The sequence below is a fragment of the Etheostoma cragini genome, chromosome 2 (genome assembly GCF_013103735.1).
Source record: "Etheostoma cragini isolate CJK2018 chromosome 2, CSU_Ecrag_1.0, whole genome shotgun sequence".
NCBI lineage: Eukaryota > Metazoa > Chordata > Actinopteri > Perciformes > Percidae > Etheostoma > Etheostoma cragini.
Window position 1 is genome coordinate 13,617,620 of NC_048408.1, and position 27,456 is coordinate 13,645,075.

Here is a 27,456-nt window from a genome sequence, read left to right on the forward strand (position 1 = left end):
TATGAAGATGAGAGATACAGGATCCCCCGGAGACTAGATGCAGGTGGTGATGGAGTAAAGCCAGCGGGTGGATGATGGATGCATCATGCACATGGAGGTAATAGTGATGATAAGAAGGTGATGGGTTGTGCAGTAGTGGGTCTTTATAATTGATTTAATCAATATTTTATTGTTGTATTTACATACCAGGCACACAGTTCATAGCCACGTAAATCCTTGGTCATTAGTCTTGTAACTTTGTCTGTAAAATTCTGAAATAAATCTAATTACAATGAAGGTTGTCTTGGTCTTATGAGCTCACTTAACACAATTTAGTTCATTTGACCCCTTCATTGTAATACAGTGTGGTAATATCAGTGGATATTAAATCAAATAAATCAAATCTGATAGGATTGAATGGTCAAATGCTCGATCCTCTGTAGTTTAATCTGTCCACCACATAACCCTGCATTAATCTGTGAAATGTCATTTTTTGCACTAAAGTTCTTTTACGGATAAACAAACAAGATACAGTGTGTTTTGTGATCTTTGGCGGTAGATCTGGTTACCTTTTGACAGATTCAACGCTAGCTGTTTCCCCACGTTTCCAGTCTTTATGCTATGACATCATTACAGCAAAGTGCATGTGTGCACTATAAAGTTGGCATCTGGATGCTCAGTGTAGGTGTGTGTGTGTGTGTGTGTGTGTGTGTGTGTGTGTGTGTGTTTGATATGGAAACAAAGTTACAAAAGAGACATAACTCTCTGGCACCGTCACCAAATTGTAAAAGCCCAGACTAAAAAGCCTGCATGTTAATCACCCAGAAAAGATGGCGCTCTCCCTTTCCAGCTCCCCCAGCGTCTGGGTGAACACGCGGGCATGTTTGCCACCTTGGGGCGTTCTTTCTGAGGTGTTGGAGTGAGTCACGCTTTGAGAGTGAGGTGGGGGTGTGTTCATGTGAATGTGCGTGTTGAAATTAGGATTGACAACAGGAAGCGGCCACATCTTGTTTCTCTCCCCTCCTTTGTCAGAGCTCCTGTGCTTTCTGCTTCCACATGAGGGCAGATTTCTGAAGTCTGTTGCCTCTGCTGTGTTTTTTTCCTCACTGTCTTGATCCCTCCTCTTCATGGGGTTTTTATCAGCTTCAATCCTCTTTTTTTATCTCCTCTTTATGTCTGGATTTCCCCCTTTCTCCTAGCATGTCTCCCAGGATCCAGCAGAGATATCATTTTCTCCCTTTCTCCCCCTCTGCCCACCCTCCAACATCTTTCTCAGTCTTTCGATCAAATTCCTAGCTTCTTCTCTATAAAGATTTCCATGCTTAGTTAGGTTTTTTCAGCTGAGTGGTTAAGCTGCCAGGCGGTCTGATGCATCCGTTTATTTCGTACACACACACACAGAGAGGGAAAGCTTTCCTGTGTTGCCTCCAACATGTTCATCCTCATGGGATTGGTGCATCTGTCTCCAGTAACAACAAAAATCTAATATTGTTAAATAATTAACTAAGACTAATTATAAATGCATTACAATTTGGATGTCAAAACATAATGTATGGTACATACACACCTTGCTTATCCATAGCAGTTTTAGGATGGCTATATATTATTATTCTGTACTGGAGGCTGAACTAAAAACTCAGTCATTGTTCTCTGTTTAAAGGTCCCATGGCATGAAAATTTCACTTTATGAGTTTTTTTTAAACATTAATATGCATTCCCTCAGCCTGCCTATGGTCCCCCGGTTGCTATAAATGGCTATAGGTGTAAACCAAGCCCTGGGTATCCTGCTTTGCCTTTGAGAAAATAAAAGCTCAGAGTGGCCCATGTGGAATCTTGCCCCGTATGAGGTCATAGGGGGCAAGGTTACCTGCCCTTTCTCTGCTTTGCCCGGCCAGAGAATTTGGCCCACCCATGAGAGACATCAGGGCTTTCAAATGAGCAAAGTGGCAGTTGGTCAATGCCACACCAATAGCCTCTACCTTATTCCCCCCACCCCCCTCTTTATAGGTCTATATAAAAGCATCCAAAGAGCACCATGTCACGGGACCTTTTTTAACTTAAATTACAAGAGCGGAACTTGTGCTATATGCTGCTTAGCCATACACCACATTAGATACAGCTCTAAATATTGAATTAAAACTAATTTTACTTTTCAGTGTGTGTTTTTTTTTTAATGTGCATAACAGTCTCACAAGCCTCATCACTACAGTGATTCTCTAAAATGTAACAAAAGGTTGTTGTCAGTTTTGATATTGGATTTAAATTTTGAGCAAATTCTACATGTAGATCTTATTATTTATGGAAGCTGATAATGTGTTTGTATTGCACACACCAAGGAAATTCAAGACATTTCTATATTTTATTAGAAGTAAACACCATAAAAACATGGAAACACAAATTGCAAGGATAGAAACCTATTTCATAGAAATTAAAGAAAAATAAGTGCATGAGAGGTAAAGATGTAACTTTAAAGTGCAGAGTGCTTAAAGCTGCACTCGTATATATGTTCAAATTAACAATGAATTGAACATGAAAACTAACGGATTTACCACCCAATTCTGCAGCTCCCCTCAGTTCTATGAAGCATTTAAGCATCATGCAGCTCATTGTTTCAGTTCATCCTTACGGCCCTCATCAGCAGTTTTCAGCGTTAAAGCTCTGTAGACTACCTGCACGGTATAAAACAGCAGGTGAATATAGTGGAGCGTCTGGAGACTGAATATTGGAGTTAATCCACCATCATTTAAAAAAAAAAAAGGCTTTTATGTGAATGCTATTAATGCTCTGTGTCTGCCGGAGGTGTAAATATGCTACTGTTATATGTCTAATATGTCTCAATCTCTTAAATGGATGCTACTTTAAAGTTAAGTTATAGTGAATGGAGAACATAACATTTTAAAAAGGATATAAAAGTAAGCCAAAGTTGGGTAAAACATAGGTTTTCTGGAAGTTTGTTCTAGCTTTAGTATGCTTAATAGATGAAGCCCATTATGTTCCTTCATGTGGTTGAAACCAGACCTTGGTTGTCTGTAGCTTTAATTTGTCCCTGTGAGAGATCCCTGTCGGAACAATCTTTCTCTTATGTTGGCTGGATGTTTAAATGCTCCCCATACCTTTTCAAGAAGCAGAGAGGAGAGTTTACAAGGATGAGGTGGTTAAAGAGCTTGGTGCTAAGACTGTTTATGTTTCCCACACTAACACACACATTCTTCATGTTTTCTCTGTAAATGGCCACAGTGAGAAGTCTCATCTCCAACAGTGGAGGCAGTAAAAGGCCTCTTTTAATCACTTTACACCCAATTGCATAGGGCCCAATGAGCCCAAAGTAGATAAAAGTCCTGTTATCTCCCATTATGAGCAATAACCGAGAGACACACTCTAAAAAGGATTGATCACAGAGGAAAAAAAGAGAAGTAATGGCCACTTAATTTTGATATTGTTTACGGATTTACTGATTGCTGATTTACAGATTTGATAGTGCTTTCTAGCTAACACCTAGACTGCTTTTGGAGTCACATATGTATGTATGTATATACTGTATATATATTGATATATATCAACATATATAACTATACATACAATTATATATACTGTGTTTATATATATATTTAAAATTTTTACCTGAGGATAAGAAAATCTAACTGTGCCATACAGCAAAGAATTCTATAAGTTACATATGGAGATGGTATCACATTTACAAGCATGAAAAGAGGTAATAAAGTTGTGGGATGTTGGGTTGGGTGGTGGCAAAATAATCAGATATGAAATGGTTTGCAGAAAATAATCAACTACCGTCTGTATTAAGGAAAAATACACAACATTTGCTCGTTCCAGCTTCTCAAATGTAATAATTGTCTGCTTTGTCTTATGTTGTGCCAATAGAATCTATAGGTTTTAGACTGTTAGTTGGACCAAACAAAGCTATGAAATAAGGATGGGCATTTTTCATGAACATTTAAATGATTGTGATTTTACTGATTAGATGATTCATCAATTAATCCAAATGTGAACAACAGACTCATCCATAATGAACATTTTTATCAGTTTCAGCCTTATTGAGGCATAGTAACAGTAATAAGTTATTACTATTTCACTGTATCAAATATAGGGTTGGGTACAGAAACCCAGTTCCACTATTCTTACGTAACCAGTAGGAATCGGACCGGATTAGAATGCAAATTTCTGTTCCTCATTTTGGTTCCATTTAATGTGTCGGCTGAAATATTTTCCCTCTGTCACTCCGAAACGGACGTAAATATAGTTTCTCTGTAGTCTACCGTTAGCTAGCTACCGTAAATGTAGGCTACTTTTAAAATGACATATTTTCCCTCTTGGCTCTGGTTAGCATACCAACTCAATATTTATTTTGTTGTTCTTGTTAATAGTGTAACTGTTATTTATTGTTAAATTATTGTAGTTGTGTGTTAGGTTTACTTTTTATACTGTGTATTTAAGTACTTTAAAACATTAATATATTGTTAAATTTAAATATTTTTTCAATAAAAAAATAAACTAGAAAAGAGCTTTTCTTTGATATAATTTTTCAGTTTTGCTAGAATTGGTTTAGGATTTGGAATCGTTTTAAAAGTACCGGTTTGGCATCGGAATTGTAAAAGTCCAAACAACACCCAACCCTAATCAAATGTCAAAGTGACAGTGTGGTTGCTGGTAGTGATGAACCTACAGAGAATCATCACCCAAATCTGCAGCTCTCCTTGGCTTTACAGAGCTTTATGGACAATTTTAGCTCATTGTTTAGCTGTCCAGCATCACTTTAACTGCTCTTATAGCGTATTCAGCCACAGCATACAAAGCTCTAATAAACCCACTGTGCAGTACCCCCTCAGCACCGAACGGCAGAGAGACACAGTTAGCAACTAGCTGGTAAACATAGTGGAGCATTTAGCAACTACCGTAAGGAGACAGATATTGCCCTTAGAATTGGCTAGAGACCAAACACAATGCTAAAAGCTTAAAATGTTGCTCCCACATTCCCCACGTGTTCACAAACACAATCCATTCATCAAACATGAATGATAATGGTCGTTGTAACTGCTGGATGTGTAAATAAGTAACTGTTTGCAAGCAAACAACTTGTTTCTGCTGCCTCCAAGTGGCCAAATTATAATCAGTTATTGTAGGTTGAAAGGATGAACAGAAGTGTGTGAGGACAGAGGTGGCATTACTCATTACCCAGGAGAAGTTTATCTGCATGTCTATGAATGTATGTTTTTGAATTGTGTCACTAAGGTGAACAATAACACTGACATTTTTTTCGTTTAACTTGTTTGTGTTATTTGTGGCTGATTTGGACATATAGCAAAGTCAAGGCCAGTTTTCACCGATGCACACCGAGGACACTGCTCATTGGCACTGGACATAAGGGACCGCTTTTATTCTGTAATTCATAATCCAAGTTTACATTTATTGAGTTAATGTAATCTGACTAATCCCTTCTGAAGAAAATCTGATTTTTTATCACCACTCCATCATTCATTCAAACCTTTGTTTAACCAGGATTAAATAACAGATGACACTGAACAAAATCACTGTAGGGACTGCAAGTAATTCTGTATACTATATACCAATCAGGCTGCAGACCATTACTAATACTGTCTGAATTTTTGTTGTTGTATCTGAGTAACACACTGTCCCTTAAAATGACAGGAATTGGGCCCTGCTGTGCCTGCGGCGGAATAAATATCCAGCTGCTCTCTCACCCTCTATTCTTCTTTTTTCTCTGCCTCCCTTTGTGTTTGAATTATCTCTGTCACCAACACTCAGTGTGTATGTCTCCATGCAAAAAGGGCAGAACAGCAACTCATGTGAATGCAAGAGAGGTTTAAAAAAAAAAAACACGGCCTGCTGCAACCATTTAAGCTGAACATGTAAGTTAGGTTTTCACCACAGGCGAGGTTCATCGGATATGTAATTTGCCACCTGATGAGACAGATTTACAAAATAAGCTTTAAAAGTTCTTACCCCCCCCCCCCAATTTAAAGCCAATCCCCTCTCTGTTCTCAGGGAAGTTGCCCAGATTGATCAGTTCCTTCAGGAGACGGCGGCACGTGAAGCCAATGCCAAGGTGCGGCTACAGCAGTTCATTGAGGAGCTGCTGGACCGAGCAGACCGCGCTGAAAAACAGCTACAGATCATCAGCAGCTGTGGCACCACGCCGAACGGCAGCCTGGGGCGCTGCAGCCTGCAGGCCTCAAAGGGCAATGGACGCCAGGTGAGGATATCCTAACTTGTAACTTCTGTTGCATCAATGAGTTGCTGCTCAGAACACACTACACAATCCATCGTGAGATATTGTGTTTCTTGTCTTTTCAGATTTGACTGTATTTATGATATTTAAGAATTTTTTTGTTTTTAGACTGTCTGGGCAACAGAAATAATATATAACATACAAATCTTTTTAAAAACAAGTTCAAAATTGATCCTGAAGTGATAGAAAAATGCAGTTATAAATCTAATTTTGTGGGGATAGTTTGGATATTTTGAAGTGGGGTTGTATGAGTTACTTATCCATAGTCAGTGTATAGATGGTGGTTGGCACACCCTCGGTTTGGAGAAGCAGACAGGAGTACCAACACAGAAGCTAAGCAATGTAATGCTGTGGACAGGGTCTGCAGAAAAACATATTTTAGCCACCTAAAAAAAGAAGTAATGTCTGTTGAAGCGTATGCTATATTTTCACTTCTTTAACTTTCCATCGGACAGCCTTTCCAACAGGGAACCAACGCTGTTATATCCATCTACGCTCTCTTTGAAGCCACCAGACTCCTTTGACAAATAAAGTAATTTTGCCTTGCAGAACACAGGAGATGCTGGTCTACCACTGCCTTGATTGGTTAGTTTGTTTGTTAGCTTTGTTAGTTCCTAATCTTTAAAAAAATACCAGTCGCACAATAAAACAAACAAACTAATCGATCCAGTCAGCGGTAGACCAACAACTCCAGTGTTCTGTTTTTCTCAAAGAAGTCTGGTGGCTTTGGGGAAAGCATACTGTAGATAAAGGCCTCAGTTCCGCTTCAGAAAGAGCTGTCTGATGGCAAGGTAAATCTGTAAAAATATTCTAAATATAATATAACATAATATAATAGAATAGAAAAATAACTCAATATTAATTGCAGAATCTTATTTAATTAGTCACATTTCCAACGCAACATTTCTAACAACCATTTGCAAATGATGATAAACTGGCTGAACGTATGTGGACACTCAAACACCTTTATTTGTGATATTAAACTTTTTGGCAGGAATGTTGCTTCCATTCAGTCACAAAAGCTTTAGTGAGATTGGCGAGTTGATGTTGTGTAATGAGCTCTGGCTTGCCATATCCGTTGCATCCCAAAGGGGGGTTGACAGACAGGGTTGAGATCAGTGCTCTATGCAGGCCAGTCAAGTGCCCCAATATTGGAAATTCATATCTCTATGGACCAGACTTTGTGCAAAAGATGTCTACATACTTTTGGCCATATAGTGTTTGTATCTACAGCATTTTTGTGTTGTAATCAAAGTGATGCTCATTGACCATGGATTGGTCTTATGTTGTAGCAAAGGGAAATTAGAGGCTTGATCCCTGTCTGCTTTGCCTTCAGCATCAAAACGGGGAAAATAGTGAAGCTCTGCAGACATGTTGACCAGAGAGCACACTTGCATAAATAGCTTCCATCTACACCCCCACCCCCTTTATTTTGCCTTTTTACACACTGATAAAAATGCAAAAGCAGACACATTCTGTTCTTAAAAAAAACATTTAAACAATCATTCAACACCTCTTACAAAAGGGGTGACCTGTTTCAGTGCACAAATCTGTGTGCTGCCATGGAAACCAGTTCTCGTTCTCGCTTGACGTTCCAACATGATTTTGAATCACATGTAATGTGGTACAGACCTGCCTGAGAAAACATTAGCCAGTTCTATTTTGGCATATTATTCAACAGATTCTAAGTAAAAAAAATCTTCCTTTCAGATCACTATCCATTACTGCAAAACAATTGTCCACATCCCTTTATATAGCCATGCAGTACAAGGAAAAATGTAAGTGATACCTTTTTATAATGCTGTTAAGTAACCTGCTGCAAAGACATCTGAAATCGTTAAATGACATGTATCTAGCAAACAAGAATTACTTGGTCATATATAATATGATTAAATGTAATATACTTTTTAGCCATTTGACCTGCGATTGAACCAAAACACTGCTACCTAAATTTAGATGTCCTCCCTTTGGCTTTAAACATCAGTCAGTTTCATGTGGGACTGTGAATAATCAACATGACAACTACAAGTGTGGAGTCACAGACTGGTTGGCACCTTGTTATACTGTCAGGGGAAGCACGGACACTCACAACCTCATGTTCCGTCTTTCTGTCACGACATCAGCAAGTTCACCCTTATCTCCTAGGAGACAGGTTTTTAGAGCCACAGAGGAATGTTGGGACTGCCAGTGATCAGATGATGGCTTGTTTTCTGCTCTCTCTCTAGTTCAGCTCGAGCTGAATCTACTGCATGTATTTACAGGAAGTGCAAGATGACGAGAGATTTAATTTGATTGTAGTGTTTCATAAACGTTTGGCCTTTTAACAGAGAAGACAACAAGAGACAGAAATAGAGAAAGACTCAAGTTTAAGAACAGAAGGGAGTTTTACCCTCTGCTGATTGGATTTTGTTCCATCCATTTCGTGGAGTTTTGTCCCTGTTCTGCTTTCACTGCCGGCTGGCCAGGAATGAGAGCCAGGGATGGTGTTTGCATGTTTCCTCCATGGTCCATTTTCACTGGTAATAGGCCAGAAACAAGCTATGTGAGTTGAAGCAGCGAGAGAGAGAGAGAGAGAGTGAGTAAGAGACAGAGTGACAGTGTCTTTGTTTTCTCTCTGTGGCACGTTGCCAGTCTGCTACACAGAGTTCCACCTGCCACTGCTTCACACACACATACACACACACATACACACACACACACACACACACACGCACATGCACACACACACACATACAAAGCGCTACAGGCAGCATACTTCAATGCACAGGCAGCATGAGTGGTGTATGAAAGAGTGACTAGGAGGATTTTGCTCTCAGGCAAAGAGAGAGAGTGAGAGTAAGGCTGCACACCCAACAACCATCAAATACACTTAAACCATTCTCATCTGCTTTGAGATCTACAACTAAGTATTTTATTTTGTAGGAAAGATATTGAGGGTTTTTGTGTTGCTTGAGTGAAGGTGTCGGTTGGTCAAATAATCTGTCCATTCAACACTTAGTTCAAGAGCAAGATATCTTGTCTACTCCTCGCAAGAGTGCTAGTTTTTCATGGATATTCATGATCCCCACTGGAGTATTCCTAATGAGTTTAGTGACTTTCTGTAGCATCACATGAGGTTTTCAATTTCACAAAAGACATATGAAAATCGATCTGAAAGCTGAAGCGAGATCCAACCGTACTACTAAACCATCTCGAAAATGTCTTTAATTTGAAGATCACTTGTGTTGCTGTTCAGTTTTGAACATTTGAACTGTCAAGAAGATTCCCACGATAACAGCAAAATAGGCTACTTTTTGATTTTAATATCTCTTAAGGGGTATTTTTTGAATTGCAGCCTTATGAAAAATATCCTAATTTTCGCGATCACAATTATCTAAAAGTTTCATGTAAATTGTTGGAAAATAAAGGTACAGCCAAAGTATGTAAGCTGCTTTCAACTCTTCAATAGTCTACTTAGGAACACATTTGAGCCAGACATGTCTAAGGAAGTTAAAGGGTACTGAGTTATTTTAGAACATTATTTGTATGCATGTCTGTGTTTTCCAGAGAAACTCCAGCAACTCTGGGAGTACAAGAGGCATGTACCAAGTGTCAGAACGACGTTCGTCCCCCAGCACAGGGTAAGCACACTGCTCCTTTTCCACATTTACATATGATTTCCAACCTCTGAAATGTAATGCATCCTGACCAACACTCTGCCAAAAGCAGGTTTAATGGTACAAGTGTAGACCCAGCACTACGAACCATTTTAAGGAAGACATCCTGTCTGGATTGATAGAAGTAGTCTGGGGGAAAGAGCTGGAGATTTTAATTGAGCAATTGAATTTGGTGCACCTTTCTTACCTTGTGAGAGCTGACGTAATGAAACAGTCTGTCAGCTGTGTGGAAATATAACAGAACCCTGGAGCCGCATAGTTTTTAACCACCATCTACTGTGTTTGCCGCCTCTTGCCTTTGGGGTACAACTTGTCAGTCCTGTGTATAGCACAGGACTGACACTGGCATGGCAGTTGCAGTTGCAGTGACTCAAAAACAATGAAGATAGTGGAAGTGACACGATTACAACCTGTTGGAACCCGCTTTATATTAATTTCCACATTATTTGAAATATAAAATACAGATACAAAGGTTTTGTAACATTCATAGACCAATCAGTGTGTTCGGAAGGCAGCTAGGAGTCTGTATGAAATCAACCTTGTATTAAGAAAACATGTTTTATCTGCGATCTTATGGAAAAAACTACACTACCCACAATCCTAAGCATTACAGTGACTTATCTGATTGGTCAAACTCCCTGTTAGCATAGAAATGTTTGCCATACGTGCAAGCTTCTGTCATTGAAGTCTATAATAGCTTCTTTACACAGACTTGTACCTTTGCCTTTGTTGCCGTTTTCAAAAGGTTTTGTTTGGCACCGAATCGATGTTTTAGGCTCACTATTCATCTCCTAGCTGGTTGGCTTGGTTCCAGACTTAAACTCTTTATATACTTTTTGAAACGTCAATGAAAATAGTCTTCAACTATTTTTAGAATAATTGGTAATAATTGTTGAAGTTATTAATCAAGAAAAATTCCAAACATTTGCTGGTTCCAACAGCTTCTCAAATTTGAGAATTGACAGTTTTTTTTATTATGATTATACATGAAATATATTTGAGTTATAGACTCATAGATGGACAAAACAAGAACATTGAAGATGTTAAACCCTGGGGCGCTAACGAAATATTCCACTATTTTACTACGATGTTTTATTTTACTTTTGTATGTTGTTGGGTACTTTGGCAGTTACCCACAAGTTCGTAACCAAGACTCTTTCCAGTAGTCAACAGAAGACAGGAAACACAACAAGTTTTTACTTGCTGCAAGGAGAGCTGTTGAGTGTCACCTCTGACAATCTCCAGACCAACTCTAACATTCTCCTTCAGTGCAGCCTTTTTATAGTATGAGTAAGGCAAGTTTACACACTGTATGCAGAAACGTGTGCGTCCTATGGCCGCCTATTACACAAGACAACAGCATGACATTTGAGTTCAAAAGGACATACACACATACAATACAGAGGTGAGTAGATTCAATCAATTCAATCAAGAGGGGAAAGACACTCACACAATAGGATGTAAGCAAATATGAAGCCTGCTGTTAAGCCAGCTACATTCAAATTCTGTGTGAGATGACACATGTACAATGACAGGCCAGGTTCACAAATGAAAACACAATTTAAGTCTGTAACATAAAGGCAGTATAAACCTTGAGCATTTTTGGCAAAGTAAAATCTCGAACCTGTGTTGTTTCACACTCATACTTCCCTATTAAGAAATTCATATGTAGTATATTGTTGAACACTGTGACGTGTAATGGAATGATCCCGTTTTCAGTCACACTCATTCAGTAAAGGGCGTGACTGAAGTATTTCTGTGTCCCTGCTGGATATTTCCGACACAGGCCTGTGCAATAAGACTCTGACTAACACAAGTGTCATTTCCAGTTGGTGTGTGAATGTATTTCCTAACGTGACGTCACGTAGAACCTGTCAGGCCTTCCCCATCAAGTCATCGGTTGCACGACAGACACACACACACAAACACACACACACACACACACACACACACACACACACACACACACACACACAGTAAGACAACACCAACTCTCTTAGCCTTCTGTCTTCTGGTTAATAATAGCTCTTTATCTGGGATGAATGTCATAATCTCAAGTGTGCAACAGCTTTAGTGATTTAATCATATTGACCTCACAGTCATGAGTCTACATGTGTCGATTTTACACCAACATGCCTCAAACAGTTTTCTCTTTTTTACATTTTCTCTTTTGAATGATTTCAAATTTCCTGTATTATATATTTCACATATGATAGTAATAAATTAATATTAATAAAAATATGAATATATAAATAAAAATTAAGATATGCACAGATTTGAGATAATCTTCTCTAAAAAATGTCTAAATCAGTTTTGTTTAGGCTCCTGTGCTCCAATTCAAGTTAGCATAGAAAACCTGTCTAAAAGCTTATAATGTAGTAAATGTGAGTCCTCTCTATCAGAATCAGGACATTTAACTTTTTAAATGTGTAAAGATACCTTTTCATTTTGTTTTGTTTCATGTTGTTTGAACATTAGGGAACAACACAAGCAGTGAGATGACACAGGGGGAGTGTTGTTTTTTCCACTGATTATTGAGTTGTTTTACTCTCTGTTGCTTCTTTGCATTCTGAAAACACCCTCTGAATTCATTAATTAGAAATTGGTAATCATGAGCATCTAATGATTTGGATCAATTCATATAATTATGTCTTGCCATTGACTTAATGTTGACAGGACATTCAAACAGGTTCATAAGGTTACTGCTTTAAACCAGCTCATTAAACTATATTGAATCACAGTTTTGTAATTGACCCAGTTTAGAAACCATAAACACGCCACACTGTTTTTAGTTTTACATAATCTAAATTCATATTTATGACATGACATGCATCTCATCTTCTGTGCATCCTTTCCCACTGCAATTGCTGATAAGTGCTACCTGCAGTATCATCTGTGATTCTCTTTCATATTTATTCTTAAAATTATGCACGCAGACGCTTCCACTCTTCTTATTATGCTGAGAGAAAGAGGAAGTAGCACTGAGAAGGCAGAATGGAGAAAAAAAAAAGAAAAATGTCCTACTTTTGAAGAGGCTGATATTTGTAACTGCTCATTAGTTGTATTGGCTGGAAGGTTATTTTAAGTACTTTAGCAAGTACGTACGAAAGCTGACCTCATTCTACTATAAATCCTCTGAAATGCAGCTTTTCTTGATTATTCATACAGTACCTATTTGTGGTTCATTTTGGTTTCAGAAATGCATCCACTACTGCTTTTGTCCTCAGTGGACCTTTAAGGATGTTCAGATGAGAGTGCTATCATCTTATATTTTAATTAACACTCTGCAAGAGAGTGAATAAGCTAATTTCACAAAATGTCAAACTGTTCCTTTAATCTTTTGTTGATAGTAATATTGATGTTTTTATTATGTTCTGTTGTTGATTGTCATTATTGTGATTATTCAGAATAAAGTATGGCATGTTATTGGATATTAGTTGGACTATCTGTTTTTTGAGTATTCTATTTAAAAAGTTTTAATAATTCAATCATTGTTTATAGTACACTACCTTCTCTTTTCATGCAGAGCATCAGGGCGGATCAAGTCTGTCTCACAGGGCTCTGGAGGTTACGAAAGTGACAGCGTGGAGATGCATCCCATGGAGGACTGCTCCGAGGCTCAGTTCTATCAAATGCAGTGCCGGCTGGGTGAGGGGGGTTACGAGCGCTCCCCTGGTTGTGGCGGTGGTGGATCGCGGAACTGGGGTCTTCGTAAACAGGCTATCCAGAACTGGCAGCGTCGACCTTACATGAACAGCACTGAAGGCGAGGAAGGAGACATATCAGACGTGGGTTCCAGGACCACAGAGTCTGAGGTGGAGATGTGGGAACAAGAGAGGAGAGCTGTGGCTGAAGTCCAGCAGTCTGCCCCTCCATATTCTCAGCACGGCAGGCCAGGATATCGCCCTAACACAGGTAACAGCTCTTTGGGAAGTTCTTCAGACCCGTTATTTTTAGAAATTTACACACTGTCGCACACTTTCTCCAATCTTACATCCAGACACATGGGAGCCAGGATTCACAGAATAAAAGTCTTAACGTGACTCCCATAAGAGCAGTAACTGATGTGGATCTAGGTCAGGTTGAGATGCAGTCGCTGTAATGTTTCCCTGTCCAAAGCTCCTTCTATGAATTGAGTGTGGTTCAGTCATGAGCATATATGGTAAACATGGAGAAAAAAGGTCCCACATTTCCTTTAGTGTGTATGCACAACAATGTAAACATTTCTAAGGACAGAGGGTGTAGCGTGCTTTACAGCCCTCTGGTTTTGGCCTACATTAATGAACTTGACTTGACTTAACTTGACTTGCCACAAGGCAATAAGTAAAATTGTAAGCTATTAAAAAAAGGCCAGCTAGTCTGCACTTTGACACATAATGAGACAAATAACCAAAATGATACTGAATGTGTCCAACATACAGGTGCATCAATGAGGAAACTGAAATAGTAGTTAATCTCTGCAGCACTGCATTGACAAATAAGATGCTGATATTGACTGAATGCATTTCATTTAAATAATCACTTCAGGTTATAAATCCTACTAATTGGCATGCAACCAAATATGATCCATCTTGGCTCCACGCTTACAATGTGATTTTACCAGCTTAGGTCATCTTTTCATAAGATGTTTACACTATTTTGTTTAGAACAGACATATCTGTTATAGATGATGAGTAAACCAAATCATGCATTGCTGTTGTTGTTATACAATTTTTTTGTGTTTCTGTGAGTTTGGTAGAACATATTGGTATTTGCGAGAACACTGTTTGCATGTTGTGTCATCTCCATTCCTCCTCTAGTTCTGAGCTTTGCTTCTACGAGTGAGCCGCCAAGTTAGACGACCAATCATGCCCGCGCATTTCTTCAGATCCAGCACAGATTGTGCATCTCTCTGTTATCTCTCTCCTGCAATGCCAAAATCCTTTAATTCGCTCCTGCTGCCCTCGATTATTCTTCACCTGCTGTCCGGTTTCTTCTAAATATCAGATGGACTGAGGGGAAACTGGGCCAGAGCCCGATTAGAAATTGTTATGAACCTCTATGACTGCCGCATTAACTGAAAGGTTTTTCTCACGTAACATGTAACTGGCATTCCTCTGCTCTGACGTCGTTCTCCTTATTGGGAGAGTCTCTGCCAGGTTTTCTCAGATGGTATGTATCTACAAACGCAGTTTCTTTCTCAGCATGTAACGAACAGCTCTGCTTTTTTAGTGCATTTGGCAGTCTTGAGCGTAGGTGGTGTGTGTGAGAGAGAAAGAGTAAGAGAGAGTGAGAGTGTGAGGAATGGTTCATAGCCCTGATGGTTTCAAGCAGACGCCTTCCACAGCCAAAGATGAAATGAGTCATCTAGGAGCAATCTTCCTGGGAGGAATAAGACGGACTTGGATTGGTCACATGGTATCAGCCAATAAATAGCAATAGAGAGAATACAAAAATGGATAAAAAAAGAAAAAAAATTTATGTAACCTCATTTAGTGTCTTGTTGAAAGTTGGCGCCACCGTGTGACAGAATATCTTTTAAACGTTGTTTGTTTTGTGTTTGTTTTCAGAAAATTGGTCTACAGTAACAGAAGTAAACTAAAGTTGATCTCTCAAGCTTTGAGTTAAAGTGCTAAATTAATTTGGTCTTTTCTTCTGTGTCTGTAAGTTTACATACTTAATCATAATCATAATAAGTGTATTGTGCTGTATATGTTGCAGTTGTTCAGTATCAAAATCAATGATTACAAAGTGCTTTACACAAAGCAAACACATAACAATAAAAAACAAATTGTTAATAATTTAAGTAAAAGAGTAAGAACAAAATCAGGAAATTGACTAATGAAATGCCAGATATTTACTTGTACATGTAAAAAAATGAAGCCCCCATTCAAAAGGTTCCTGCCTGAGGACCTCCGACTGATACATAACTAAATAACTAAGAGATTTAATCCGGGGCCAGGCCCTGAAATGCTAAAAGTTATGAAAAATATATTCTAAAACACACTGGCATCCAGGATTAGAACATTTATTAAAGAGTAATACAAGATGTTCTCTTTTCTTAGTTTTGTCAAGAGTCTGACAGCTCGGCAAATTGTTGCAGTAGTTCAAACATAAGGAAATAAAAACATGTATTCAGTATTATTTCAACAAATGTTTTATTTTTAACTTATTTAGTTATCTATTAATTTGTTTATTTATGTTTTATACGGCAGTTGCAATTTTAATCTTGTTGTACTTGTACAGTGACAATTGATAGGATGGTATTCACGCATGCAGGTGTTAAAACATATCTAATGGCGTTTTTCCACTGCTGGTAACAGCTTGACTCGACACGCCTTGACTCGCTTTTAAATGTCCATTTGTTCTGGACACACACTCCACACTCTTGTCTGCTAACAACGCAGTGATCCGACCAACCAGCAGTCTGCAGGTTTTCCCGTCACCTTTTGGTATCGCCTCGCTTGGAACCTCGACTGAGGTAGTACTAAAAAAAGTACCTGGTAGCAGGTCCCAGGGACTTGTTTTTGTAATGGAAAACCAAAAAAGGCGAGTAGAGTCGAGGCGTGTCGAGTAGATACCACGCAGTGGAAAACCGCCACAACTAGTCTTAGGAAGCTTCCATGGCAGGGCCAGCATGAAGGGGACACTAGGCTGCAGGAATAGATCAGAATGTGTAAAATTATTAGAAGTGTCTCTCAAATAAGGAGTAGTTTTGAAGGTAACACTGTCTCACAGAAATAGATAAACTGACAAGTGCAGGACAAGAAGAATACAAAAAGCAGTTATTCTGATGGTCATTGGTCACTCTTGTATAGACATCCATGTGTACTGAGGCGGCTCTCTTTGTCGTGAAAGTTTGTTAACTGTTTGAATAAAGATCGGAAATATTTGGGCTCGTCATCTTTGAAGTATCCATCATCATTTCCTGATCTCAACCCCAATATCAACAATGAAGATATTCTATACATATAGGTTTCTAATAAAACTCAAAAGTTAACAAAATATTGTGGTTTTTTTCTGAGACAGTAGAGACAAAATCGGATGACTTTTCCTATATGAAATTCATAATTGAGGGTGGAATTTTACGCCTAGCCTTCTGACAGATCTAGCAAAGAATGGGTTTGTCGGCGTAGATGGTCGGCGCCAACAATACGGATTTCAACTTTATAATTTTGCATCAGAATATACTAAAACCTTAAAAATATGGAACGTCCCTACTAACTTTAAGGCCGTCTCATATTCCAAAATTGTAAAAAAAAATTTAAAATCCTTGATCGCTTTGAAGTCCAAATTCAGCACAAGGCTCTAATGATCCAAAATAGTCCCTTTGTTTTAACATGATGCGGACCAATCCCCATTGTGTTAAAGAGGTTAAAACACTCTGTCGTTTTCCTCCCACAGGTCGGTCTGATGGAGTCTACAACAAGCCATGCCGCCATGAAAAGAGCCCTTCAAAATCCAACGAGGTGATCAGTCCAGAAATCCTGAAGATGCGTGCAGCTCTTTTCTGTATCTTCACCTACCTGGATACTAAAACCCTGCTGGGAGCGGCTGAGGTCTGCCGTGACTGGAAGTTTGTGGCTCGTCATCCAGCTGTGTGGACCAGAGTGCTGCTAGAGAACGCTCGCATTTCCTCCAAGGTGCATAGTTGGCATTTAAATACTGTATGCGGTCTATAAGTCATTAGCATTATCAAAGCAGTAGCATGTAGCTGTATTGTCTTTGCTGTTTATTTATCACTGACCTCCATGTTTCTACCTCAGTTCCTGAGCACATTGTCTCAGTGGTGCACTCAGACACATTCCCTCATCCTGCAAAACCTCAAACCAAGACAGCGGGGCAAGAAGGAAACCAAGGACGAGTACCTTAAAACCACACGGTGAGACTCCGATATACAGTACATCTGCACACAGTTTCCAAATAAATACCTAGTCACCTTGGACTACTTATTATTACTGCTTTGTGTAATATTTTGGCTTTGATAAGCACATTGCTTTGCAAACTATTTAAGTGAGTAAGATTCTAAATGAATGCTTAAACAGTGATTGATTAGAGGAAGCCAACATACAATAAGTGATTGAATCCTGACGTTTATGAGATGTTGGATTAGGATCAGCATGTATAAAATCCTGAAAGAAGACGCAGTAGAAGTTTGATTTGAGTGGAAAAAAGTGAAGTTGTTTTGTCTGAGGAGAGTATAGAGCAGCTCCAACCTGCTCTGACAAATCGTAGATGCGAACACTGGAGGAGCATTTAGTTATGGATTGGAGTGCTGGAGACAGAAGCATTACTTCCTCTGCTCTGTCTCTGTCTGGCTGACTTTTTCTGTTGACCTTCCCTCACATTTCCGTCTAAGTGGCTGTCTGGAGGAAGGTCTGGAGGCGTTGTTAAAGGCCACAGGAAGTAACCTGCTGATACTGAAGATTTCACACTGCCCCAACCTGCTAACCGATCGCTCCCTCTGGCTGGCCAGCTGCTACTGCCGAGCTCTGCAGGCTGTGACCTACAGGTAGACCAGAACACCAGTTCCCGGTGACTTAGCTTTATTGAGTCCACAGGACTACACTTAGGTTTGTGCTGTAGTAAGTGCCACGAGTGTAATATATAAACACAAAGTGTGAAAATGTCTTGTGTTCCAGAAGTGCCACAGATCCAGTTGGCCAGGAGGTGATCTGGGCCCTCGGAGCAGGTTGTAGAGACATCATCTCCCTGCAGGTGGCGCCGCTACACCCATGGTAATAGATAGAGAAATATGCTAATTTTGAAATGATAACCAATATTCTTTCTAATAATAACTGTTAGGATATCAGTGCTTATTAAATAAATGAACATGGACTGTATTTTGTCTTTTTTAGCCAACAACCTGCCCGTTTCAGTAACCGATGCCTGCAGACAATCGGAAGATGTTGGCCGCACCTCCGTGCTCTTGGTGTAGGCGGGGCTGGATGTGGCATTCAGGGGCTGGCCTCTCTCTGTAAATATGGCTTTATTAAACTACTATTCAATTTTGAGTTTAATTCCTCTAAGTGATTTTAGCTACAGCGTGAAAAAGACATTATTCGTGATATTTATTATATGATTTAAGTATTCAAATAATGTCATACTGTTTTTAAATCGTGACCACAAACATATATGCAGAAGCAGTAATGGGACAGAATTAACATTTGTGCATCGTCAACATCGTCAGAATGTAAACTACATTTAACCAATGTCTTGTTCGTACTTCCATTTTAGAAAAAGGAATCTATTCCCATATTCTTGTGATAATCTATGACAATGTATGGTTTAAACACCACTGGTTAAGATCTTAAAAAAAGCTTTTATGCACTACTGTAACATTTACTGTTATCTATTATCTTGTTGCCATCACCAGCAAGGAACTGCATGCGCCTGCAGGTGCTGGAGTTGGATCATGTGAGTGAAATCAACCAAGAGGTGGCAGCAGAGGTTTGCAGAGAGGGCTTGAAAGGTCTGGAGATGCTGGTGCTCACCTCCACACCAGTCACCCCCAAAGCCCTGCTCCACTTCAACAGTGAGTTTGAATACTGCTGTACTGATTTACTAACCTCCTGTTGGGAATACACAACATTTACCGTTAATGTAATGTTGTCTGATGTAGTATTTTACTACTGGTCACACAACACAACATTAAATGTACTGAACAGTGTAATCTCTCAATATATCACACAAATAATTCAATGTTTTTTGATATAAATGTATTATTTAAACTTTAGTACGTAACTTTATTTATATAAATGAGCGTCCGTTACATTCCAGCCATTGCCAAATGAGTTGGTACAAAGCTAATTAAGACTATCAGCTTCACAAAACACTCTCTGTATTTGTCAGTATGACTGAATTCAGAAGATTGTGTCGTCCGGCAACTTTCGCGCACAGAAACTCAAGTGAAGATAATTACCTCATCTGAAGAGTCCATCATGTTTTTTATAATGCGCCATGTTGTCCTTGGTTACTAGCAACTACGTAGAGGAGATAAGGAAGGCTTGTGTCATGTGGGTGTAAAATTCCTCATGGGTGCGACAAAAACTACGCACTATAGCTTTAACGTCAGGCAACGTTATGCTACTAAAACAATTTAGGTTACGGTTACATTTAGGCAGGCATGAAAATTTCACTTCCTGTGTTTTTTTTGTATTGATATGCATTCTCCCAGCCTGCTTGTGGTCCCCATAGAGATAGGTGTAAACCAAGCTCTGGGTATCCTGTTCTGTCTTTGAGAAAATGAAAGCTCAGATGGGCCAATCTGGAGTTTTGCTTCTTATGAGGTCATAAGGGGCAAGGTTACCTCCCCTTTCTCTGCTTTGCTTGCTTTAAGGTTGTTAAAAATTGATAATTCTGAAAAAAGATAAAAATAAAAATACTGTGTATTTACTTTTCGTAGTCATGAGTTCAAATTTATTATGAAACACCCTGTTCTGGCTGGAAATAAACAAAAACCACCAAAAGCATTAATTTGCCTAAATCCTCCTTTCACTCATGCAGGTGTTTGCCGCAACCTGAAGTCTGTCGTGGTTCAGATTGGTATAGAAGACTACTTTGAGGACCCCAACAGCCCTGAAGCTAGAAAACTGTTTGATGAGATGGTTAACAAGCTTCAGGTACCAGCACACATCCCCCATTACTCATACGAGTTCCTTCCTTCTAACTGCACAATGGCAATCAGTTTTTGGATGATCTGTTGTAAACGGAAGCCCATAGAGGCAAGCCAGAAATATTTTTCAGGCTCATATTGTTTCAAACGTTATCACAAATGGAAGAAAAAAAACAAAGCTTAAAAATGAATTTAAAAAAACTACTTTTGGCTTCTGTAGTTGTAAACACAAACACATAATAGGTTCTGTGCCCATTTAGGCTCTCAACAGGAGCATACATATTAAGAAAAACATACGTTTTGGGTTTTCCCACACATAACTCTGCCATCCATCAAGGGCAGTGTTGATTTTGTAAAGGTAATGGCTAACAGGGAGGTGAGCTGTGTTAACAGGCGTCTGCACTCTGTTAAGCAGGTTTCCTTTCTGAATGTAGGTTATTTTTTCTGCCAGTATGTCTTTTGAGTTTTGCACCACAGTATGAACATGACTAATAGAATGCATATATTTTTATCACAACTACACATTGTTTCAAACCATGACTCAATATTTGAAGTCCCAGTGCTGGTTGGTTGTGGATGCGCTAGTGCTAACTCACTCGAGCAGAGGCTTAGTGTGAGAGGCTCGGGTCATTCTTACAGCTGACCACACTATAACAGAGATATAGAAGCTGTAAAATCCCCGGTTTTATTTATGTTCTGTTTTCATGAGTCAGTTTACAGTGTATTCCTCTTGGATGTCACACCCAAGAAGGTAGGGTTGCTCTCAGCAGTTAGGTAACCTCTCCAATAGCTGCAAACAGCTATGATTTATTTTTTCTGTTGCTTTTTAAGTTTGCTGAGTGCTGTAGAGATGATGCTTACAGTCATCTTTTACCTGCTGCACCGCTATGCTTCACAGTTATTGTACACAGTTATTGCTAATGAAAAAAAACCTAAAGGTATGAAGACAAGAGGGAGGAGCATTTTTGGCTGTCAGATATTTGGAAAAGAATCATAAAGCGGTTACCTTTGAGAACACTTTATTCTGATAATCCTTTGTCCTTTTTCTTCCAGGCTCTAAAGAAGAGACCCGGCTTCTCCAAAATCCTACACGTAAAAGCAGACAGTCTCTGCTAACATCTTTTGTGCAGATTTTTCAAGTCTTGTAGAGGGGCCATCTTGGCTCCAGTCAATCAAAAAGACCCAGCTGTTTTGAGCCCGCTCCACTGGGTTTGAATACGTCTGCAGAAACAACAGATGATTGCCACGGTGAACCAGGACCAGGGCTCAATGTGCATACAAGTACAAACTTCAAACAGAAAAAAACTCATTAACTACTCCAGTAAGGGGGAACAAATATCTCCTTAATGTGTCAATATGATTGAAATCAGTTGGGAGGCTTACTTGGACAAACAATGGCAGTATATATATATATATATATATATATATATATATATATATATATATATATATATATATATACACATAAGCTTACAGACTCAAATAAGACAACAATCTGTCAAATTCCACTTCCTCGTTTTCTGCTTTCACCATACAAATGGATTGTTCATCGTACAGAGCCAAATCCCTTTCTTGAAACGCCTGGAGCCAGGTGACAGCATTGTATTTAACTGTATATCCACAATGCTCAACGTATACTCAAGACTGCCTTCAACACCAACAGGTCGTGGGCAGGAACACATTGTAAAGCGTACATACTTTCCACAGGAAGTACATGGAATTGTGGCAGGAGTAAGAAAGTACAGAGAAATTGATTTCCCCAAGTGATCTTGAGTTCTTAAGAGTCTTGAGAAAGGAGCTTTATGTTTTTTGTGTGTGTGAGGATTAAATAAATGGTTTTTCATCTTGACGTTCTGCTTTCAACCAGGACAGAAACATGCTGCACCAGCTCCAGGCACTGGAGGGGGCAAGGACAGCCTCGCTGTAATACACAGACCTTGACAGTCTCCTAAGCCAGTTGCATGGCAGCAATGCATTTACCCTCTTCTACCACCTTCTCTGCTTCTTGTATGTGAACAGCATCATGTCACAAATCTGGACTCAGTGTTTCTTTGATAGTTGTAGTAACTCTGATGCATCTCCTAAATGCATTTTCTCAAAAACTGGTGCCATTTGTAACAGTGTGTGTCCTCATTCCAGTGAGCATTTTCTCCGATGTGCCATTAATGAGGGAAGAGGGACCATGTACAGTAAGGCAGATGCTTATCTTCTTCAAATCGAGTGTAACTTGTTGGAGTGATTTGAGTGTCTGCAGCTCTTACTGAGCATAAGGGAGTTGTGTTTCATCTGGAACATGATCTCCAGGTGTATACAGGTGTTTAAGTGTTTATATATGATGTGACTTTCATACTTTACCATACTAATAACAGTGCCATTCTTTTTAATAGTGCTCATCATGGCCGAGTCCCTGATCAATCCTGATTTATATTTTTTAGCTGACATCCTCTGGCTCCCTCTGCTGTTTTTTTCCAACGATTTACACAGCCAAAAGCCAGCTGGTGTGATATAACACTTTGTACAAGCAAGCAAGCAAGTAAAATGTTTTACCTTTACTATTTTGCAGAACTCAAAACAAAGAGATCAAGTCACCTTCGAATTAGGGATTTGATTTGATTCAATCCATGGCTACAATTAAGTTAAGCCTACATTGCGTAAATTCTCAAGAAGTATGGGTAGCAATATTTTAACAGTGTTGTACACTCCTCTGTGCTGCAGATAACTTAAAGGGGGTGTTCCAACTATTTTACACATCAAGATTAGTTTATTATTTACAAGAAGTACAACTCAGTCTGTATAAAAACAGTTAATAATGTCTTCTAGCACTGGAGGAGTCAAGTCTGAGAAAATAACCCTCATCATACTTATCGCGGTTTGGAAACTACAAATTTATAGCACAGAAAGCTGCATTACAAGCTGGGGGGCCAGGAAGTTTGAAAAGTGTGGAAAGATGCATTTACAAGACATAGAGGGTCCAAAGAAAAGCCTATTTATGGGGATTTTTGGAGCTTGACCCTTATGGGGACCAAAAATCAGGAATTTTCTGACTTTGCTGCTTTGATTTTTTTTTTAAGTCTCTTGCGAGTGCACAAACATTATGAAAGTGCAATACTGAATCACTGGAGCTCCTATAGCCGCCTAATATCACTTCACTTTAAAGTAATTGTGCACACAGTTTTGAAACAGGTTGTAAAAATGATTTACACATCTGGTGGAACATCACGTTTCTTTCCTTGCGACACGTTTACCGCAGGTTGCTTAACAAATTGTTCATTTAACCTTGCACACCCCATTTGTCTTCACAACACATGTTTGTGAGCGGAGTGTGCAACAGAGCACAGTGATAGTTTCCAGGAATGCTGAGCAGGCGCCTGTCATAGGGGGCTTTTAAAAATTCAAAAAGTCACTGACGCGGAGAGCTGTAAGCTGATCTTTTTGAGGGTTCTCTGCTTTATTGACAAAAAATGTTTATGAGGACTTGTGTAGCTGCTTATTGTAGTAATGGTGTTCCAGGTGAATGTGTGAGAATGGTTGTCGGTGTCCATTTCTTCTTGTTCTTCCAGTACTGAATATTATTATCCTACACTGATAATGATTCATTTGAGGGAAGTCGGTTTGTGGGAAAGGTGTAAAACTTGTCTGACACAATAGAGAAAACACAAAGCACTTGTTTATTTTACGTTTTAGACAATCCTGCCTTCGCTATCTGCTACTCTGTACATAATGTTTGTAAAAAATCAAACAAAAACAAGAAGAAAAAAAGGACCAACATTTGATGTTATATAATATTAAGGTCATACTTATGAGTGGAAAAAGTTGAAGTTTACAGGTCTTCATTCTGTAAGCATTTTTTTCCCAAAGTTGAATGAAAGATAAATATAGAGAATTATATTATGTATACTAGTAGTGTTGAAATGCAGTTGTGTATTAGATACTTTATATTAAATGTGCATCAGAGTCATATAGAGATGGAAATTATATAAGAGGATAAAGATGATAATTCAGCTATTTATTTCTATAAAAAAAGAGCGATGTGTATAATGTTGGCATGTTTGTGTTCAAGCATCAATCATTAAGTTGCCTTCTTAACTGTTCTGCTACTGTGACAAGAAAATTATTAGATGTTTAAAGAGCTTTGATTGCCTGCAGGTTAATAATGTTTCTCTTTATTTTATCCAGTCTGTTGTTGCACTAGTGAAAAAAAAGAAGATATTTCAAATGTTTATTATAAGAGTGTTGTTTTTAATGTTCAGCTATTTCTCAGTATTTGACAAAATATGATGCACTTTTTTTCCTGAACACTTTTATCGGCCCGTCGGTCATTGGTTTAGTCAGACCCGACGCTGGTTCCTGTCAGCAGGATGCCTGGCGGTGCTGGCTGTTGTGGTATGAAAGCGATCGTTTGCTTACATGTTTGGTTTCCTGGGAGGACAATTTTGGAAATACAGCGATTGCATAGGAACTTCACTGAGCAGAAGTACAGTTTCTCTTCAGTTGGGAAGTTAAACATTGAAACTGATTCAATTACATTCAAGTGCTTTTTTGGTTCATTACCTATGACCTTATGCTCACCTTTGTATTTGTTATTGTCTTTGTTTTAATTTTGCATTATACTGTAGATTTCACACTCCAACCGTACATTTGCTCCATTGTGAAAATGGACCTGCTAAAGAGGTAAACCGCAGATTAGAGGTGCCAAGAATAATTTTTGACTCACATCTCCAATCTCTGCCTCTCCAAATATAAAGCAGAATAATTTCTAAGCAATTTACTTTGATTCAGAAACTGAAGCATCACTTATAAACCAAGGTGCTTCCTTGTGTTTATTTTATCATTTCATAATTTAAATCATTTCGTATTCTTCTTCTGTTGCAGTTCCATATAATGTATCATACTGTGCAATTGAAAAACAGTGTCTGAGTGTTTATGTACCTCTCTGTACATAACTTATGTATGAATGATTGTACTCTGCCCATTCATCTGAATAGTATTTTACACATTACCTCAACACTTATCTGGGCAATTAAGTGTGCAGTTTGTCTTGTGTAATCTTTTTCATTTCTGGCTGTCATCGACAGGTACGCCAATTGACCCATGAACTTCATCCATGTTGCTATAACGACAAAATAAAAAAAAATAAAAAATGTTCCCAAAAGATGATCAGCCTTCTGCGATGACTGCAATAGATGGAAATGTTTACTACTCGTTTTCACTCATTTGTTGTCATCAATAAAAATTGCTTTAAATTGTATTTGTTCATACTTTCAGCTATTTTAAAAAATGTAAAAATGTGTAAATTCATTCTTGAGCTAACTGCCACAAACACCAGTTCACAGTGAGATATGTGGACTATACAGAACCATGACATGTTGTCTTAAAAGATCTGTTTTCTGTTGAATTTCATATGCAATCTGAAAAAACCTCTGCACTCACAACACAATGCTGAGGTTCAAGAGGGCCAAAAACACTGCATATTGTGAAAGGAAGCCTTTACACACTGATGTTGAATGAAGTAAAGCTGTGCATGCTTTAAGCATCACAAAAGAAATTAAATTCACCTCCAGTGTATTTGGGTGGCAGCAGAAATCTATCCTGCAGTTGGACACACTGCAGGACACACACAGACACACACAAACTCAAACACACGCACACACACACACACACACACACAAGCAGGTGACGCAAATTTAGTTTACAATGGCTTGGTACCATTAGGTTCTCCAGTAGGTCGGCTTTAATGTAATCAATTACACCTGCTCTTTTCCTGCTTTGATACACCATCTGCAGTTTGAAAAGGTATATTGTGTCTAATTCATTGGTTATTTATTACTGAAAAAGAAAAGAAGAAAGAAAATAAAACACTCATACTTAAAAAGCATACTAAAGACATATAGTATGAGCCTGTATGTATGTATATATATATATGTATGTATATATATATATATATATATATATGTATATATATATATATATATATATATATATATATATATATATATATATATATATATATATATATATATATATATATATATATATACACTGTATATATATATACGATTTGCCCAAATTGCAAAGTGACATTTTCCCACTCCACTTATAGAGCTCTGCAAATAATTATCTAGAATTTTACATAATTTAATTAACATAGTAGGCAATGCAGGTATAGTTTAAAAGCAGTTTTTTATGGGGGCTTTTTCCCTCTATTAAAGTGACAGTGGATAGACACGCAGCAGGTTGGAATCAAACCCAGGCCACTGCAGGACTCAGCCGACCGATGAATGCTCTTACTGGGTGAGCCACAGACCACCCCAGACATTTTATAAGGAAACATTAACAAACATGGTTGCTAATGTGGCTCTGTCTGCAGTCGTATGCTTATGTTGCCCATAGCAACGTTATATATCAGCACTATGAGTTTGTCTCAAGTTGATTTCACCAAAGTAGCATTCCCGAAATTGCACACAGTGGCAAATTAAATTATTGATTGTTAACTATGTCCAATGAGGCACGCTGTGTTCATGTCTTTACTCAGAGCTCATAGGAGAAACTCTGTCAAGTGTTGTGGCAAATTTTTGCTAATGTGCCATGAAATGTAACATGAGTTTTGATTGGCTGGCTCTCCTGTGTCTGTGCCCACGATGTGTCAGAAGCAGACGAAGCTCATGTTACATCTTACAGTGGATTACCAATGTTTTGCCACAACAAGGCTCCAGAGAGCACCAGAAACATAATAGACTCAGGCAATAGAAAAGTAAAAAGGGGAAAGCCTTCCGTTTTGATGAGCATACAATATAACTATATCAATAAATGCATTTGTCAATTTGACTATTTTTTTTATTTGTTTGTCTGTGAAGATTCTTAGTCATTCAGGTCATGGCAGCCTATGCAAGTGTGAAATTAGCACTTTTAGATAACATTGTATATAGGTATTAATTAATCTATTTTACATTCATGAATTT

The 27,456-nt window shown here is 38.6% G+C and overlaps 1 protein-coding gene across 1 annotated transcript in view; it reads left to right on the plus strand.

Annotated features, from left to right (window-relative positions):
• Positions 1-21,905, plus strand: part of fbxo41 (F-box protein 41) — a 47,588-nt gene extending 25,683 nt beyond the window's left edge. Inside the window, exons 4-14 of the mRNA XM_034889675.1 lie at positions 6,004-6,211; positions 9,794-9,867; positions 13,430-13,818; positions 17,287-17,525; positions 17,649-17,764; positions 18,242-18,394; positions 18,525-18,620; positions 18,741-18,859; positions 19,259-19,417; positions 20,389-20,504; positions 21,551-21,905. Coding sequence (XP_034745566.1) covers positions 6,004-6,211; positions 9,794-9,867; positions 13,430-13,818; positions 17,287-17,525; positions 17,649-17,764; positions 18,242-18,394; positions 18,525-18,620; positions 18,741-18,859; positions 19,259-19,417; positions 20,389-20,504; positions 21,551-21,613 — 1,732 coding nt within the window. The 3' untranslated portion in view covers positions 21,614-21,905. The remainder of the gene's footprint in view (positions 1-6,003; positions 6,212-9,793; positions 9,868-13,429; positions 13,819-17,286; positions 17,526-17,648; positions 17,765-18,241; positions 18,395-18,524; positions 18,621-18,740; positions 18,860-19,258; positions 19,418-20,388; positions 20,505-21,550) is intronic.
• Positions 21,906-27,456: the final 5,551 nt, after the last annotated feature.